Raw genomic sequence first — 19,890 nt, 5'->3', positions numbered from 1 at the left:
ATTTCAGGCTCTGCCTGTGAGCCAGGGGGTATTTATATCTCTGAGGGCATCATATGGGCTGAGTGCCTGACTGACAAAGTGGCTATTTATGGGGGAATTAAACCAGCTAATTAGCATTCCAGTCTGGACCTGAGAGCTGAGGATGTAGACCGAGCGAGCACTTTATTAGGAACCCCATACTAACACTGGGCAGGGTCTCAGTTCTTTGTGAAGTAAATTCTACAACATGTTGGAAACGTTCAGCTCCGTGCTAACAGTGCTGGGCCATGAAGTGAAGCAGGACACTGTAGTGTGTTTCAAGGGTGAATCAAGAGCGGGGGGGGGGGGCTCGCAGCCTTAAAGGTTGAGAACAGACAGACAAAGACACAACACTGTAAACCCTGATGGAGCCCAGGTCTACAGGAAGTCTGGCCCTCTGAGTAGAACAATGGGCTGAGGGAAGGGAAGGGATGGGGGGGGGGGGCACAGCCTACAATAAGAAAAGGCAGAGAACACTGCTTAATGTGGGTCACTGCAATAACTACCCACCTCAGGGTACTAAGATATATGTGTATGTTCAGTGTAGCTTGGATATATGTGTATATATACAAAGAAAAAACCCAACTCTCTTCTGATTGGCTGACTGTTTTCTGAGTGGTCCAATAAAAGTAAAGCAGCATTTTTGGGGCGGCCTGATGGCGGAGTGGTTAGGGCGTGTACCACATGAGCTGATGCTCTCAGCAGGCGAGTTTGACTCCCAATCGGCCCGACTCTTTCCTGCGTGTCATTCCCCCTCTCTCTCTGCCCCTTTCCTCTCTACAGTCCCTCTCTACTGACCTGTCAAATAAAGGCCAAAAAATATCTTTAAAAAAAATAAATAAATAAAGCAGATTTTAGGTAAACACTCAGAGAAACCAAATTCTGCAAGGTTGGATGGTGGGTCCAGGTGGGCAGGGCGTTGGGCGTGGCTGAGGGCGGTGACTACTTTGTTGTGACATCACAAAGTTACAGAAGTTCTGACGGCTGGTTTCAAGGCTCAGTTTCTGAATACAGGCTGTGTGCATTCCTCTGTGGACTGAGGCTTTGATACTTTCACAGTATTAATATAGAACCTAGACCTGCTTTATAATCACAAACACATGGACATCTACCTTTAGACTGTTGCATCTCTAATTTCCTGTTAACCACTCTGCTCTTGTTAATTGCCAAGAACCTCCAGAACAATAATTCTGATCATTTCTCTTCAAACTCCTGCAAAACTTCACATCATGAAGGTATGTGGTCTCAAATGTATTTATCTCTGGATTCATTCAATCAAAAGCTCCAGGACAAACACACTGACCTCCTTCTAGTTTCACCACCAAAAGCAGCAAGGATACTGTGAGTTGAGCAAACAATCAAAAACACTGAGGACACGTCAGGATGCAGGAACTATGTGGATGACCGGTTTATTGTCGAGTCACTTTGTCAGAGAAAATTCTCTGGTCCCTGTTTCTCCAGTGTGAAGAGGTCACCTTTACCTGAGGTTGTTTTAAACATTACAAAGATCAATGAAGGAAATAATTAAGATTAATAGTTAATGAAACACACACAATAACCAACTCTCACAAACTCGCAAATGTGTCATTAACAGAAACAAGCCTCACGTGTTTTCAGCTCTGTCGCAGCTCAACACACACATGGACTTTACTGTGGTGAACTTTGGTCCAGAGCCTCAGTTACACACACAGAGCTACCAGTACCTCTGTGATGTAACACCCCAGCAACACAAGGTGCATGCCACATACAACCCCCCCCCCCCCCCCCCCGCAACACTGCAACACCATAGCTGACATCAGGAGTGAGGAGGATCAACAACAACAGCCCTTCGAACAAATACACAGGTTTTAAGGTCCAAGCAGAGGAGGAGCAACACACTGCTCTGAGTGAGGCAGCCACCCTCCTGTGAGCCTTGGGGCTGTACACCCTGACCCCACAGACTCTGTACACCCTGACCCTACAGACTCTGTACACCCTGACCCCACAGACTCTGTACACCCTGACCCTACAGACTCTGTACACCCTGACCCTGTGGATCCGACCCCTCCATGCTGCTGCAGCCCTGTATTCTGGTTATTAACCGTAAAGCTGACTCTGTGAATGAGACTATGATCTATTCGTTGTGTTTATGGGTTTAAATTAAGGGTCACTGTGCTGTCTGACCTGCTGTGACTTGTGGTTTCATCTTCATCTGAACTCACTGAGCTTCATGACGGTGGAGGGTTAGTGGGTCCAGCTCACTGCTGCGGGCTTCATTTTAAACAGTTTCAGACCCGGAGAGTCAGGCGCAGCGTTAGACCTAGACCCAGAGAGACATCAGAGAATCAAAGAAAGCTCCTACCTGCCAGTTCGTCCGGTTCCAGTCCAGTTTCTGTGTCTATCCCACAAATAACGAAGTAGTGGGCGAAGCGGCAGGGCGCCGCGCAGGACGCCGCGGAGCTCCCACTCATCCCGGCTTGGTGTGCAGCGCAGTCCGCTCCTACTCCTCCCAGCGACACATCTCCAGGGAAAACGCAGGAAAGTGGATGAAACGCTCGACTCAGCGAAACTTCGTCGACTCCTGCTGTAATAGAAAAAGGCTGCGTGATGAACCGAAGTTTCCTCGGGCCGTTGTTCCGGAGAGAGTTGTCTTCTGGTGGGACCCTGTCCACGGAGCTTCCCGACACTCTGCTGACGGAGCTGCAGCGGAGACGAGTCCCCGCCTCGGCGCAGCTCAGAGGAGCCGCCTGGCGGGGCGGGATATTCAAATCCAGCGTCATCTCTTCAGTCCGACACAGCGGACCACAGGTCGTTTGTGTCCGTGATGACTCAGTTCAACAAAGGGTTGTTTCCCTCCCTAAGTGTCTGACCGAGTCACGTGTTTGTAAGAGCCGCTGCAGCCACAGTTTAATGACGTAGATACGACCAGGTGCTGCCTCCCAGGTCGGGCCGTGAACACAACCTGCAGCAGTAGCTGCCTACAAAAGTGCAAATGATCAGGGACCATGTTGTGTTGACATCTGTTTCTCCTACACCCCCCGAACCCCAAACCCACCAACAACCCCCACCTCCTCTGTGATGTCACAGGCAGCTATCAGATATAAATCCAGATTGGCTCCAGCTGTGCTCCATTAAAACACTGCTGCCTATGGCACATCACAGTGAACGAGGCAGGTGTGCTTCAATACGAACATGTGAAAGTGACAGACTGTGATGTGGAGGCATCAGAATCACACACATAAATAACCAGGTTATGTTCTGTATCATATCCTGAATATGGTTAAAACCTCAGACATCAGAGAGTAGATAGAGTAGACAGTAGTGTTGTGGAGGTCAGTGATGCAGCGGCTTCCTCTGTGGTCTCCATGGCAACAGGACTCCATGATGTGTGTGGTGGACTCATGAACAGAGATATGAACCAGTCCCAATGAGCTTTAAGCCAGTGGTTCTCAACCCTTCTCAACTTGTGGCCTACCTGATAATCTTAAAAACGCTGGCAGCCAACGTCTGACCCTGCAACAACACGAAGGCCAAATAAGGCTAATACAGTGACAGGCCGTAATAATAGAAAAAAAAAACAATGAAAGGCGTTTTTAAATGTTTTTAAAGATAATTTCTCCTTAAAACTTTTATAACTTCTATTTATGTTTTTTTTTGTTTTTTTGTTTTTTTAACATCCTCTCACCAAAATTGAATTGTTTTGCAAATGATTTGGCAGCCCACATGTAATACCTTTGTGGCCCACCAGTGGGCCCCAGCCCACAGGTTGGGAACCACTGCTTTAAGCCTTCAGTTGTGACTCTAAGCTCTGACCCTTTCAGCTTCATCAGCTCTTCTTCGTCTCTGAGATCTTTGTTGTGAGGCCTGGTTCACATCAGCTGATGTTTCTATTCATGAGTCAAAGTGTCTTTGACCCACAACCTCCAGTCTCTCAGTCTGGTCTCGCTGAGTCCAGGTCTGATAATGACTCCTGAGTCCAGGTCTGACGACTCCTGAGTCCAGTCAGCTTCTGCTCATGTCATTAGTGGAGGATTAACAGTCTCAGACACACTGTGAATGGTTGAACCAGAACAGTGATGTGTTGTTGATTAAAACATTGTGTTTATAGCTGTAAGTTAGATGAAGATACAAATGAAAGCAGCAAAGCATACTTTTAAATCACTATATTTACCTTAATTTTCCTATTACACTTATAACCTTTTTAACCACATTATTAATTTACCAGTAATAATGATGGTATATTAAGGGGACAGCTAAGGGCTTAACATATTAAAGTGCCTTTAATAGGTTTTCTATTGACATACATACACATAATCAATTTATCCATGATTTACAGATTCTGTGACAAAGCCACCCTCAGATTTACACTTTAAAGGAAACAACAGAGCACTTTTGAGGGACTCATTCAAGGATATTTCATGGTATTAGGTACATTTCAAGTGTTTACCCTTTAATCCAGATAAAAACATCCCATTAATAACCATTGATAGGTGAGGTTTCAGTGCTTTATTGATAAGAGACTTTCAAGAACATGGAGCCACAGTTTATTTTCCAGCTGCCATTTAACATGGAAACATGGTGAAGGCAGCAATGAAGCTAGTCACTTTTGTTTCTACTCAGATGACAGATAACAATACACAGTGTGGTTTCATACATGCACTGGAGGGTACCATCTGCAATGGAGAACATCAGAAGTGCAATCTGTACCACAATGTCTCCCTCTAGTGGTGAAATAGAAGAACACACAAACCAAACAAACGGCCATTGAAGTTTTTTATGACATTAACATTTTATAGAGACAACTCTGTTAAATTCTGATTACTGTGAATCACAGCTTAGAACAAAAACAAACATTTTAAAAGTGATGAAAAGTGATTGCATACTCTGTATCATAAACTGTGGATCTAGCTCTGGTTTTTTTTATATAAAGGACAGAAACATTTAAAATATCTGACACATTTCAATTTCAGTATTCAGAGCATGTGAGTGAAAAATCTGTTTTCATTCTGAGGTAGCTGGTTTAAAAAAAAAAAATAAAATAAATAAATAAATAAAAAAAAATTAAAAAAAAAAAACACAGCTCACACACTCTCAGACACACACACAGTTAAGATACAAAATACAGGTTATGAAGTTTTATAATATTGGTATAACACAACCATACAGAAATGCTTTGGAAAATGAGACGGAATCTGATACAACAACAAATCTTCCGTTGGAACATGTAGGCTCTGGCACTTCCTTCCTCACCAGTGGGATCTTTGAGGGGATCTCCACCTCCTCCTCTTCCAGATGGAACCTGTTATGAAGAACAGCAGTGAACAAGAGAAAAGGTTGCACCTCTATGTCAAAAACACAGAACATTTGGTGACACTGCACAGTGCATCAGGCAGCTGTAAATAGTAAGAAAACCTTGTCAGGGGAAATGGAGAGTGTCACCTTGAGCAGGCTGTGATGCTCTTGGCTTCTCTGACCACTTGTAACCTTCACTTGTGAAGTGTCCTATGGTAAGAATGAGGGTTGGGAAAATGTGTTCAGAACACACTGTCAAATAAAAACTTATTTTCAATCAACAGAAACACATATTAAAGACTTGAAAAGAACACACTTTGTTCCCTTATGACATCTCGATTTCTCGCCTTCGTCATCTCTCTGGCTTCAAACCTGCACCTTTTGAGCAGGGGAAGTGCAGACTGATGGGAGTTGTGCTTTTGCCTGTCAGAGAGACTAGGTCCGGGCCTCACTTCGCTCAATGATTCATGATTTGTGGATCTCAAAGCCTTCTCTGTCCCCATGCTAGTTCTTCTGGCTGCGAAATTGCGCTTGTTCCAGTCTTTGCGCACTCGCTCCCTTGCTGACATGGGTGCACGGGATGACGGGCCTTTTGTGCATGTGCTAGGATGACCTAACATTGAGGGGCTGCTATAAGAGTGAGAAAGCTTTAGTTTGGATGCAGACAGACCGTGCCTTGGATCAGATGTGTTCTGCATAGTCTTAGAAGGACTAGAGAAGGTAGAGGTCTCTCCAGACTGTGACGGCTCTGAGATTCGTCTGGCTTCAGGACGTTGTCCACTTGTGGAAATTGAGCTGCTAGTGGAGGTGGATGGGCCCTCCAGGCAAGGTAACAACATTTGTCTTGAAACAAGTCTGGGTTTGGCTTGAACCTTAGTCTTTGCTGCACAGTGTCTATCATTTGCAGGTTTTGGTTTGTGCATAAATTTTCCTTGTTCATCTCTGTGTAAAAGCTGCATGTTCTTTTCACAGGAGTCTGTCTTTTTGCTGGCTGCTGTGGAGATCTTTGGAGACCTTTGGGAGTTTTTGGTCCTTGGAGTTTCATCTGCATCACGCCTGTGGACATAAGGTTCCTTTAGAATTTTCAAGTCATTGCTGGATTGATATGACTTCTTAACAAAGAAGTGAGAAATCACAGGTTTAGGACCTGGAGTGGAGTGTGCCTCTTCGTCCACAGACTGCGGCTGCTTCTCTGGTGAGTCATCAGATGAAAACACCCTTTTTTGAAGCTTTTTCTTGGCAGGTTGACAAAGACTGTTCACAGTTTCAATTGAAGGTCTTTTCTTCTTTTGTACAACAAATAAGGCATCACCACTGTGTTTTGAAACTGGTGAGAATGTTCTCTCTGTTGTTTTCTTCTTTTTGCTGATCTGACTATCTTTTCTGACCATGTCAGGATCATGGAGAACTGTCTTTTGTGAGGTTGGTTGTCTGTTGGACTGATGCTGACCACGCTCAGAGGCACCTTTAGCTTTGATCTTTTTTATACTGAGAGACAGGTCACATGTATCCTGCCTCACCTCTTTAAACTGTGCAGCATGAGGTTTGGACTGGTGCTGCAGAGCTGATGAGTCTGCAGGAGACAATCTGGTTTCTTGGAGCTTTTCTTTAGCAGTTCCTAGCTCACTGTCAACAGTCTCAGGTGAATGTCCGTTTTGTTGAACACATGGCGTTCTGTCACTGTCCACTACACCTGGAGAGAATGACCTCCCTATGCTTGCCTGTGTGTAGTTTTGGGCACTGTCATCCTCTGTGTCAGAATCAAGGATTATTATATCTTCTGTTTTTGTTATAGTCTCATGTTGCACATGCTCAGAGCAGGCTTTGGTTTCACTCAGCTGCCCACTGGTTTCTGTACTGTTCGACAGGGCAGGTCCATCATGTACCACTTCTTCATGATGCTGTGATGCTGGTGAGGCTGCAGATGGTAGTCTGTTTTTGTGAAATAACCTCTTCCCTTTTACTTCTGTGTAGTTTTGGTCACTTTCATCCTCTGTGTCAGAATCAAGAATTATTACATCTTCCTTTTCTGAGGTCTTTTGTCTGTTGGTCTCTGGTTTGACGTGCTTTGAGCCAGCTTTGGCTTCCATCAACTCTCTCAGTTTTTGCTTATAGCCCGACTTGTCCGAGCTCCTGGTTTGACCTTTTTGCATGTTCGTCGCCTCATCATGTTCACTCTCTTTTTCAGATTTAGATTCAGACTCATCAGTCTCTGGAGGTGCTAACCTCTTTTTTAACAGTTGTGCAGACACCGTCATGTAGTTGTGTTCTAAAGCAGATGAGTAATCACAACTGTCTTCGGTTTCACAGCTGTCTTCAGAATCAGAGATGGACTCTCTAATGTTCTGAGGTGTATGAGGTTCTCTCTCAGAGTCCATTTCATGTCCAGGTATGCCTGTGCCTGATAACGCCAAACTTGTCCCATACTGTTCAGCTTTTCTTTGTAGAAAGATCTGAATTGTGGGAAACTCCTCCAGTACAGAAGACGGAGAAGCTGGTACTGGTTCGGGAACTGGACAATGCAACTCAAGGTGTGTTGCATTTGTGTCACTGTGTCGGTATTTGTCTCCAGTTTCACCATCATCTAGGACAACTGTTTCTGGTACATCCTGGGCATCTGGTACAAATTTAATGTCTGACATTTTAACAGGTATGACTATGTAGTCATCTTCTACCTCATCGTCAGTCTCATCTCCCTCTTTCAGAAGAGATGAGGGACTACATGAAACAGAGTGGTTTGTTTCCCATCCCAGATGTCTCTCACTGTCACATTCAGGACATAACAAATCATCAGTTTCACCAGAACATGGACAAGAGCATCGTTGTGCTGTATCAAGTTGTCCCGTCTCCATCTGAGCCTGACCCTGCACACGTCCATAGTCTTCATTTTTAAATGTAGGGTCAGGTACTTGTGTAAGTGAGGATGTCTCTACAGCCAAACTCTCAACCTGTGGATTGTCATCCTCACTTATATCTTCATACTGGGGCTCTTCAAAACATGGTGGTAAGCTTAATTCCTCATGCTCTGTCTTTGGGAAGGATGCCAATGGCTGTGATGTGTCTTCATCATCTGAAATGTCTTCGAATCGTGGATCTTTCAAAATCTGTGCCCCCTCCCTCTTGCTTTCAGGTAACAGGGGTGATTGATGGAATTTGTTTTCAGAGAGTATTAGGTTTAAATCAGTTTGGGAACATACAGAACCTGCATCCTTCATCACACCTCCACCACTTGTTTGGTTCCAGAGCCATTCACTTTGGTCTGTAGGAAGTGATATTACGCTATCAATCTGAATTTGATTTGGCTTGGAGTGTGTAATTACCTCCTGACAGGTGACATGATGATGTTGATCTTCAGTGTTTTTCTTTTTGTTTGTATATTTGTCCTGATTCTTGTTGGGCGATATGAGTACAAATGTTTCGTTTCCAAGTACTACTGAACCCTGCACAGGGTCCAACCCTATTGCCCCTATTGGTTTTAGGCCTGTATCTTCTTTCTCCTTTTCCATCGTGTGTTTGAGAGTCAGAGAAACACTGGGCATTTTGTCCATTTCATCCAAGTTCTTGTTGCTATTAAACCAAAGGGACTTATCTTCTTTTGATGAGCTGCAGTTGAGCAGTAAACTGGGGTCCTTCTCAGTCAGCCCATCCAAAGTCATTTCAGACACCACCAGGACCAGCGGGCTTTTATCTCCATTCTTTGTGCAAGTGGCAGCAACTTTGGCCATAATCTGTGGATATTCTGTGGATGTAAAGAGACGAATGTTATCTATATCCCCATTTCAATACTGTTGCAAAATGACATTAGAAAAGATGTCCATCTCTTCAATGGCCTATACTTTCCCAAGACTAGCAACCAGTTCATTCAGTACAGTTAAAGAACAATGAAGAGTGGCCATGCCATTCTTGCAAGTATTTATCACACAATTTGCTCTGCAGTCTTTCATCATTGTTTTCCATTACCATTTGTAGGCATAATTACATCCAAGTGCATTTTTACTCGGTTATCAAATTCTACAGAAGCACCATTATCAACAGATTCATATTTAGGAGCGTGTTTTGAGTTTCCTTTAGCAGAGACTTGTGTACCTGTTGAGTATTTCTCTGATGCAACTGTAATACAATCACCTGTGTCTTTAGACTTGGCAGCATTTGCTTTCCCGCCCTTTAAACTGTCTTGAAGTGCTCGTCCAACTGCAGCAGTGTACTGCTCAGCACAGCTGGCTCTTGGTCTCTCTTCTTCGTCAGAGGCAGAGGTTGTGGAGTGGTGGCTGCTGGACTTTGGAGTGTTGCCGTCAGACTGGAGAGTGGAGGTCCTGTCAGTTGTGTAAAAACTTGTCTGTCCAACTTTTCCTTCTTCCTGAGATGAAACCATTGTAAAATATTTGACCTTTTCTCTAAACATGAACTTTATTTGGTCATCCGGAGGTGGTTCTGTTTCTCCAACTTCCAATAAGTTTTGCATTCTAGTCCGTCCATAGTTTACAGTATATGGTGAACTTTTCACCTGCTGACTCTTGTAGTATCTTTCACATGAAAAACTAGCACTAGTATTTAGTTCAACATTGGTATTGCTTTGCTCTGAAAAAAAATATGGGGTGGTATTGAAATGTCCATAACTTCCTGTCAGTGAGGCATGTAGCAGCAGGCTAGATGTCTGCTGTTTGTTGTTAGGTGCCGAAGAACGATGATCTTGAACAGGAAATGTCTGTGCTGTGTCTCTCATAAGTGCTACAGAACTGGTACCAGCTGAAAAGGCACTATTTAAATGTTGTCTTTGCTGCAGATTAGTATTATCGTTCAGATTTGACCCTTTCAGGACATGTCCAGAAAAATGTTCCTTTTGTTGTCCACTATTATAATCAGTATATTGTCTCATTGAGTTTTCATTAGCAGATGGGTCAAAATAACTGCTGCGTTGCGCAGCGGTATGTGGCGCTGAATGAAAGTCAGCATTAGCTTTTCGGCTTGGATGGTGGCCTCTATTGTGAGGAGTATGTGCACTGTCACAGGACCTTGGGTGCTGGAATCCAGTCCTTGCTATGCTTGCCTGTGACTTCTGCTGGTGGTGGAGTCCTTGGAAGTTTTGATATGGCTGTGCGTTGCCTCGCTGCCTCTGAGCTGGACTATGAACCACCCTAATCCCCTCAGGGTACTCAGAAGCTACCTGGTTGATTTGCACTCCATTTGCAGGGTGACCCACTGGTGCAGGTGTAACATTGTTGTCCCAGTGTGATGTAGGAGCATAAACATTACTCTTGTGTTGGACTGCAGGGTAGGCTCCTCCTTGGCTGTGTGGATATCCACAGTACATTGCATGAAGAACAGTCTTTCAAGGGATAATTTCAGTCAAGGGTTCCTCAGGTCTAAGAGAAAAAAAAGAAAAAATTAGGAGGTGGACAAGAATGTCATGCAGTCCTTTACCAATTAATCTTGTGAATCCATGTTGAGAGCAAATGGCTTGTTCAATGTGACATGTAAGGCCCTCTCAACCACATGAGCTGTGAATTAAATGTCTGTATTATAAAACACACACAGGCACACACACACACACACACAACTGAAACATAAAAAACTACAATACAATTGTATTAAGACTCCCCACGCAATAACATCATGAACCACAATATTTGGGCTGGACTGTATTCCACTAGCAGATAAAAAGCCAGATATTTAGATATTTTCCTCAGAGGTTGGTGGAGACCAGCGGAGATGAACAGCTCCAGGGCAGATCGCTGATGGATGATTTTTCAGGCTGGTGGAGGAGCAGTTCTCTGCACAGCCTACACCAGAATCCTGAACTGATGTGAGAGCATTATCCATTCTATTTAGGAATTCTAGGAATTCAGGAATTTCAGGAACAGGAATTCTAAAGGCCCTGTTCAGACCACAAGTGGACAGCTTACAGCACATAGGTGTAAACGCACCCAAGATGCATTGACAACTCGTGAGATCTGATCACTCAGACCACAACCAAAGGTGGTCACATTCTGTTAGCAGTGTGAAGGCAAATGTGTGCCCTGCCACAGAGGGACCACCTACACTACTGACATCCTCTGCTATAGTCAACTTTGGTCCGCCACACTTTCACGAACTTACATATTTCACTATTTCAAATGGCTAAAACCTTATTTCATCGTAGAGCTGTGAGTAGCACCATGATTCACTCAACTCTGTCTCTTTCTTTCTCTGTAGCCCCTTTTCCACTGGTCCAAAAACCCAATAACATTGGGCTTTTGTTGGCAATGGAAAAGGGAACATCTACATTCACACTCGTGACTCTGCAGTGGACATGGGTATTTATCAGCTCCAGCTCAAAACACATAACACCCAGGTGAACCCGCTATTTTTCACCCACTTGTTGCTGTAACGTCTTTCAGAGCACAGTCACTGTAGACACACCTGTCACCTGTCTAGCACAGTGCTTTTACATCAGAAACACCACAACTACTCCGCACACAGGGATGAAAGACTGAGCACAGCTTCAAAATAAGTTTTAAAAACACATGATCACCAACTGGTGTGTCTCACACAGAGGCCCTGACATTTTTACAGGAACAACCCAAAGATGAGATGTGACAGATCTTTCTAAAGTCTAAATACCATCATACCAACTCCATTTTATATGACTGGAGGAATTCAAAACTTCTATCTTTACAGAAATCCATACATGGTAAACCTTTTTCAGTTCAAAACACAGAGGCAACAGTTTTTAATTTAAAAATGTTTCCTTCATATATTTTGTTAGCTTCAGCAGAAAGTAACATTCAGCACACACTGGGATGGTTTGCAGCTGAGTGTGAAGCGACCGGCTTGAGCGTTGGTGCCTCCAAGCTTTAGGCCATGGTTCTCTGCTAGAAAACAGTGGATTACTCCCTCTTGGTTGGGGGTGAGTTGTTGCCCCAAGTGAAGGAGTTCCAGTATCTCACAGTGTTGTTCATGAGTGAGCGTAGGATGGAGCAGGAATATGGACATTGCCCCGGACCATTACAGTGAAGAGGGAGGTGAGCTGGAAGGAAGAGCTCTCGATTCACCAATCGATGTACGTTCCAACCTCACCTATCGTCACGAGCTCTGGCTAGTGACTGAAAGAATGAGATAACAGTTACAAGTAACTGAAATGGATTTCCTCCATAGTGTGTGTGGGCTCAGCCTTAAAGATAGGGTGAGGACCTTGGATATCTGGTGGAGGCTTGGAGTAGAGTCCCTGCTTCATCGAGGTGGTTCGGACATCTGATGAGAATGCCTCTTGGACACCTTCCTTTGGAGGTTTTCCAGGAATGTCCAACTGTGAGGAGACCCCAGGGTAGACCCTGAAGTCACTGGAAGGATTACATATCCCCTCTCAACTGGGAATGGCTTGGGTTCCCCCAGGAAGACCTGGAAAGCATTGCTGAGGAGAGGGAACTCTGGAGTACCCTGCTGCAACCTAACCTAACCCCTGGGTGGGTGGGGTGGGGGCAATGATGTCTGTCCCATCTCTCACATGCAACAATTTCAACAACTCTCAATGGTCCCTTCAGTTTATGGGGTAAAGCAGTTTTCCTTCCTTTCTTTTGCTCTCCTTGCACCTTATCTTGGGGATGGAGCATGGATAGAATTCACCCTCGACCTGTGCTCTCTCTTACCAATATGAAATGACCTACATTGGGATATGAGATTTTAGTCATATTGCACAGCCCTATCTCCAGCACACTCTTAAATAATTGTAATGGATTCTAATGCAAAGTTGGGCTCTGCCTAGGAGCCTAGGTCACTGTCCAATGAAGTCCTGTTCCTATCGGTTTGGTGCTATTTCACCTTTCACAAGTACAGCGGTACTGCTTGACCTACTCAGAGCACCCCGCTACCTCCTGCCTATCAGTTAGGTTGTCAGGTTTTGTCAAGCTACTCCTAACCCTCTGTGGTATACATTTCGACTTCAAGACCTCAGTGCTCCAAAGCACCTAACTGGTTGTACTGACAGCATCTATGCATCATAAAGCTTGTCATTAGATTCTATAAAGGGCTGTTTGTGGAAAAGGGTGCCAAAAATTTTGCACAACAGGGCTAGACACTTTTCCCCAGAGAGTACATGTACTCCTGAGCTGAAAAATGTAGGAATGCATTAAACAACTTTAGGGATGCAATGAAAATGTATCAAATCATGCGTTTTTCCTTAACAATGGAATATGATGAGTACATCAAGCATTTGAAATTATTTAATTTATTTGATTTATTTATTTAAAATGCTTTAAATTAAACAGTATGAATGATGTGAACTATGCGTGAGCAATTAATTTTATTTTCGATTATGATTTTGGATTCCAACACTTATGAAAACAAGATGTGCCACAGGGCTTGAGCTTAATGCCATCCCGTCGTCCCGGGAACGATAGAAAATGCGTTCGGGAAGAACAGAGATCTGAGCCAGGATATAGCCTATGATTTGTCATTAACTTACTTAGCAAATAAAGAGCCAAGCTCTGAGCTGAAGAGCGTGTTCCCATTATTATAAAAGCTCGGCATGAGAGCTGAAATGTTCCGGTGCTGAACTCCTCACACTGGTCCACCTAACCCCTCAGTCATAGCTCGTTAGCAGGACCTCACTTACATGTTGTGCCGGTTCAACAGAACACAGAGTGAGCACCGAGAGGTCCTCAAACCTGAGTCCGAGCTAACTGATGGACACATTTTAATGGATGTATTTTTTATTAGCCATTGACTTACAGTCAATGTCAAGTCACCAGCTGCTTGGTAACATTACTTCTTGGCAAACTTTACAGCGGGTAAAGGTGGTGCACACCTCACTGGTGTTACAAGCAAACAGAAATCTCAACTGAAGGATCCACCGTCAGTAGTTTAGCATTTAGTCTTTACCCAGACCAAGCATCCACTTGTTGGTCACACAATGTGACAGGTGTGTTTGATTTAGACTAGAATCTAATCTAAAAATAAGACAGCTCACTCTGCATGAACTGAAGATAAACTGAGTTCATTTGAAGTTGTTCAATGGTGTTTCAGAGTGGAGCTTCTTCCCTCACAAATTATCTTTGACAAGTACAGACAACAGTGTGCAGAGTGTGCACAAAGCCCTGCCCTTAAGTTATTGACTGAACCACATTGATTAGTGACTCTACACAAGTGATACAACATACCGCCGGTAATGGTTGTTATTGCAACTCAACAGTGACACTCAGCACCGGCTAAAATGAAGCTGAGGATGAATGTCTTCTATTCTTCATAACGACAATTGGGGTCAGAGTTTAGAGAACCTCAATGTCTAAACTCACCACCACTTAATTAATATGCAGAAATCCCACAAAAGCATCAGTCTGCAGTCTAAAATACAAAGTCACACCCACTCCCTGTTATGTTGAACTGCTACACCAGTTAAGCATGGCACATCTAAAGTAAGCTGCTGCGCAGGCCCACTGAATATATTTTTTTTTTTAAATTTTTAAAAACACATTTACCAACCAAAGCATCTCACATGGAGGCTCGGACACAACAGGAGCACCAACACATTTTCATCTAAAAAGGCTTCAGACAAATAAAGATGAGACCAGAGCACACACTGCCTGCTCAGATCCTGGACCGTCAAAACATAGATGAAGTTTTGACCAGCTCTGTCAGTGCCTCCTCCATCCACTCTCCTCCAGAGTCTTCAGCTACTAAAACAGAGACTTTCAGAGACAATGTTGGACCCGTTTTAGTCTAAAACTCCAGAGTTGCGTTGTAGTCTGGACCGGTGGTGAAAGTGCTCACAGCTGCTCACAGCTTTACAGTGAAATAAGGTTTATCCATTGGAAATAATAAAATATTTCCAGTCCATTATGACAATGTTGGGACTAATCAGAATGTGTCAGAGGACATCAGTAGAGTAGGTGGTCTATCAGAGGACGTCAGTAGAGGAGGCGGTCTACCAGATGACATCAGTTGAGGAGGCGGTCCTTCAGATGACATCAGTTGAGGAGGCGGTCCTTCAGAGGACATCAGTAGAGGAGGCGCTCCTTCAATGTGACCAGGATGTATTCATATTCACACTGCTAAAAGATCCACATGTGGACTAGATCACTTCTGAAAGTGGTCTGAGTGATCAGATTTCAAATGTGTCCTGGGTGCTGCACCTGGTGTAGGCCTACAGGGCGTTCACACCTAAAGCTGTCCACTGGTCTGATACTGATTGTATCACTCATGATGGATGATAGTACCAGCACAGTTTAACCATGACAATATTTTACTATTTCTAATGGTTAAATCTGATTTCACTCTGTGGGCAAAGCAATGTTCACTCAACCCCTCCGTATATCTCTCTCTCTCTCTCCATCACCACCCACTCCAGCAACAGCATCATCAAGTTCGCTGATGATACTACCATGGTGGGGCTCATCTCTGTGGGGGATGAGTCAGCATACCGGGATGAGGTGGAACAGCTGTCAGCTGTACAGAAATAAATCCAGGTCTTTAACACTACTAAGACTAAAGAGCTGATCCTAGACTTCAGGAGGAAGGAAACGGACATTCAGCCCCTGTTCATCAGAGGGGATTTTGTCTTTGAACTGCTGCCCAAAGGCAGATGTTTCAGGACACTGAAAGCTATGAAAACCAGATTAAAGAACAGATTTTATGCCAGTGCCATAAACGCAATAAAAAAAAAAGCACACAAAAAATCCTGAACATTCTGTAATTTCACTGTGCATTACCAACTTGATCGTGCAACATCCACCAACTGCAGAATGTGAATGTTTGTGGGTGGCGTGTGTTTTATAAGCTTGATTATTTATTGTTTATTTATTCTTTTTTTCTCTTCGCACCAAGGACTGCATTCCAATTTCGTTGTATTTATACAATGACAATAAAGATATATTCTATTCTAGACCTGCTCACACAGCGGGAGCAGGTCGTCTCTTAGCTTAGTCAGCGGTCCACAGCAGGACTGTGTTTACGAGTAGATCATGATCGCAGGCCCTGTTCAGACTTGGTATTAACATCCATTAACATCCAATAAGTTTGTCTGTTCACACCTGGCTTTACACCTGGTTTCCAGTGACCACTTGTGATTAGATCTCACTTCCTGGTTTCGTATGCAAATAAACATGTATGTGGTGTTGTTTTTAGGGAGTCTGACAGATGTCTGACAGATATCAATGTGCTTCTGTGTGTGTGTGTGTGTGTGTGTGAGCGAGAGAGCAAGTGGTTATGAGGGGTTGAGCAAATCAATGCACTGTGCACAGCTCTACAGTGTAATAAAGGTTTATCCATTAAAAATAGTAAAGTATTTTTGGTTCATGATGAAACTGTGTTGGGACGAATTAGACTGTGTCAGAGGACGTCAGTAGAGGAGGCGGTTCTTCAGAGGACATCAGTGGAGGAGGCCGTTATTCACAGAACGTCAGTAGAGTAGGTGGTTATTCAGAGGACGTCAGTAGAGGAGGCGGTTCTTCAGAGGACATCAGTGGAGGAGGCCGTTATTCACAGAACGTCAGTAGAGTAGGTGGTTATTCAGAGGACGTCAGTAGAGGAGGTGGTCCTTCAATGTGGCTAGGACACATTTGTGTTCACACTGCTAAAAGAATGTGGCCACAAGAACATGACCATCTCCAAATGTGGTCTGAGTGATCGGATCTCGGATGTGTCCTGGGTGAGTTCACACCTGAACTTAGAGCTGAACACTGGTGATTGGATCACTCAGGACAGATGTTAATACCAGGTCTGAACAGGGCCAAAGTAACCGCCTCGTCGCCATTGCTGCTGTTTTACGAGCTGCTCGTTGAAAATAAAAACAGAGACTTCTATAACACGTGTTATTCCCACACATGCTCCTGAACACATTTTACAGTTCAGACTAATGATGCGCGGACCGGCTCTGATGTATTATCATCCCCCTCAACTGCTTATTTCCAACCTGATCACACATCATCATTATTTCTCATTACATGTGATGATATCACACTGAAGGAAGCTGGTTTTAAATAAACGTTTATACAAACTTCAAGTTCTCCTTTTTAGTTTAAATGAAGCTGAACACAGGCTGACATTTACATTCAGTCTTTGGTGCTTCCTGAACAGTGTCAAAGCTCTCCATAACGTTTGGCTTCTTCCCAAAGTTAATAAATCATAACGCAGCCCAAACACTGTCCAATTCACGTCTCAAATGAAGCTCAAGTACATTCACATTTTAGAGAATGCAATTAATATTATTTTTATTATCGTTATTGGCGTTAACGATGATCGGATATAACTGTGATTCGCGCCTCACTAATTCAGGAAGCGTTTGTTTCCTAGGAGATGATGACGTCATGAACAACCCAGGTTAAACTGCAGTATTTCTACAGTTCCGCCGCTGTCTGTCATCTCTAAAGTTAGACAGGTAGTTAAATTTGAACATGTCTTAACAACCCTCCAGCCAGAAGAAACAGGACAAACTGTCCCAAAACGACTTTCATCACGTCCAGATGTCAATGTTAAACCTCCGTCCACTGCCTGGTCCCTGTCAGCTTAGGATGCTGGACAGGTGAGTTCGATCTATCAAGTCCTCACTGGCCACACGACGGGAGCACGCAGATCACGGCCTGCCTGTGTGCGCCCGGCCCGCTCTCAGCTGTGCACTCACGGTGAAATCAACTATCACGAACCGTGGCCACCGCGAACACAACACGCAGGAAACTTCTCTGTAACTGGAACTCTGGAACTCTGTAACGTCTTCTGAAACTTCTCTGAACTCTTTGAAGTAAATGAAAGTGAAACTGCCCCCCCCCCCCCCCCCCCCGTGATCCACTGTTTGGCACATTTGAATAAAAGTTCATCAAAAATAAAGGAAGTGTCGACGCCCACCAACATTACTTACCAACTCTCCGCATTTCACCGTCACGTATTTAACTCATCCCTTCTACATTTTCCTCAAAACCGTTGTTTTGAGGAAAGTGATTTCCCTACGGTGAGTTTTCAGCGCGAAAAACTTCACCCCGGACGACTGAAAGAATCCCGAGAATCAGAGCGGCTGCTCTCCGTTAACGTCAGTAGCTGCTCTCCGTTAACGTCAGTAGCTGCTCTCCGTTAACGTCAGTAGCTGCTCTCCGTTAACGTTCCCGTGTCCGAAGCTGAAGCTCCTCACTGATGTTCCCAGTGTGCTGGCGCGTCCAGTTGGCTCAGGATGAAGCTTCAGAGTTCGCTGAGGAGGGCGGGACACACCGGTTTATAGACGCTCAGCGTGAGCTCTGATTGGTTGGGTTTTTGTTTTTTTTTTTGGAAGGGGTGTATATGATTGGATAAGGCGCAGAAAGCTAATTAGCTGGGTATATTCCACGTTAAGAAAACATCTCTGGTCATTTCTGACAAAACGAGAGTAAACTCTTTTCCCGCCCTTGGCCTGGTCCACCACTGATGTGAATTCCGACTGGTTATAGTGAGCCAGGTGATCTGGGATTAGCTCAGCCAAACACTCTTCATTCAGTACTTTTGCTTCTGTAATTCAGTCAAATGTATTCATGTTTGGCCTCTGGTATGTGTCTGTGAATATATAAGCTGAATGATTAAATTAGACATCATAATTTACAGAATACAATTATGTTTGATGATGCTTTGTGTAGAAATATTAATGTAGAAACATCAAACCCTGTAACATATGAAATGGTATGACCCTTAGTTGCACAGCACACACACCAACACAACATTCAGCCAGTGAATCCAGTTATTGTTATCATTATTATCATTATGTATGATGAGAAGTGCATGTTCAGAAGTCACGATGTGTCATGTACAGAGGAAGGTGTGGTATATTTCTAGATGTTAAAGGATTTAAGATGTGTGTTATGTACTCACTGGTGTGTGTAGTAAATGAAAGGATGTAGTTACCCACATCATGATATGTGCATCCTTATTTGGGTCACAGCAGCAGGAGTTGTTGCTGTGAGTGAATGAAATAACATTTGAATGAGACTGATTTCACTGCCAAAATGGTGTTGACTGGACAGATAACATCAGAGTGTTACAGGAATTTAATACCATCCAGAGCTCAACCCTGACTTTTAAGCTTTGCTTTCTTTGACCCCCACCCAAAAAAAAAAAAAAAAAAAGTTGAATTGGAGACTTGATGTCATCATCTCAAATCCCTGTAAATTGACTTTGTTAAGACTTCACAGGGTGGCCCTCAAGCCACCTCAGAGTCATTTCTGACAGCCCTCTCATGCATGTCCGAACAAAATCAATTATATTCACAGGAAGGAAACTTATACTTCAATAATAAATGAATGGATAACATTGGTAAATGACAACAATGATTAATAATGATAACGAGGAACAGATTAAGTCATTGTATGATTAAACAATCAAGGTTCAATGATAATAAAATGAATGAATTAGTAAAATATAAATGATTAAAATGATTATATGATTTGACATTTCCAACATTCTTATGACCATATTATACTAAAACCTAAACTTCTTAAACCTTCCGATGGAGACCCACATCCTATCATAAATAATAAAAGAAGAAATATATTTAAAAAAAATATAAAAAACATAAAGAATTAATGAGGGGTATGATGTATATGCAAGTTGACCCTGCTGTTCTGTATGACAGTATTCTTGTCAGTACTTCTCTTATGGAGGAGTCCTCCTTAC

At 43.5% G+C, this 19,890-nt stretch overlaps 1 protein-coding gene and 1 long non-coding RNA gene across 6 annotated transcripts in view; both read right to left on the bottom strand.

Annotated features, from left to right (window-relative positions):
* Nucleotides 1–3,029, bottom strand: part of dennd5b (DENN/MADD domain containing 5B) — a 41,870-nt gene extending 38,841 nt beyond the window's left edge. For 2 of the 5 annotated variants that reach the window (XM_071503008.1, XM_071503010.1), the window contains exon 1: nucleotides 2,360–3,026. In XM_071503008.1, coding sequence (XP_071359109.1) covers nucleotides 2,360–2,777 — 418 coding nt within the window. In that variant the 5' untranslated portion in view covers nucleotides 2,778–3,026. Of the gene's footprint in view, nucleotides 1–2,359 lie in introns of all 5 variants that reach the window. The other 3 variants (XM_071503011.1, XM_071503014.1, XM_071503012.1) reach the window with 3 other exon arrangements.
* A 1,451-nt stretch (nucleotides 3,030–4,480) lies between these two features.
* On the bottom strand, nucleotides 4,481–18,555 carry LOC139635561 (uncharacterized). The gene is made up of 5 exons (XR_011694251.1): nucleotides 18,116–18,555; nucleotides 9,415–10,652; nucleotides 5,606–9,028; nucleotides 5,437–5,499; nucleotides 4,481–5,296 (listed from the first exon to the last, which is right to left on the bottom strand). It is a non-coding gene; the product is annotated as an uncharacterized lncRNA (long non-coding RNA).
* Between the last annotated feature and the right edge of the window lie 1,335 nt (nucleotides 18,556–19,890).

This window comes from Trachinotus anak, unplaced genomic scaffold (assembly GCF_046630095.1).
Source record: "Trachinotus anak isolate AG129_WGS33_773 ecotype Australia unplaced genomic scaffold, CSIRO_AGI_Tana_v1 ptg000018l, whole genome shotgun sequence".
Lineage (NCBI taxonomy): Eukaryota > Metazoa > Chordata > Actinopteri > Carangiformes > Carangidae > Trachinotus > Trachinotus anak.
The sequence above is the reverse complement of the archived record's forward strand: the minus strand, read 5'-3'. Positions and strand labels throughout refer to the sequence as shown.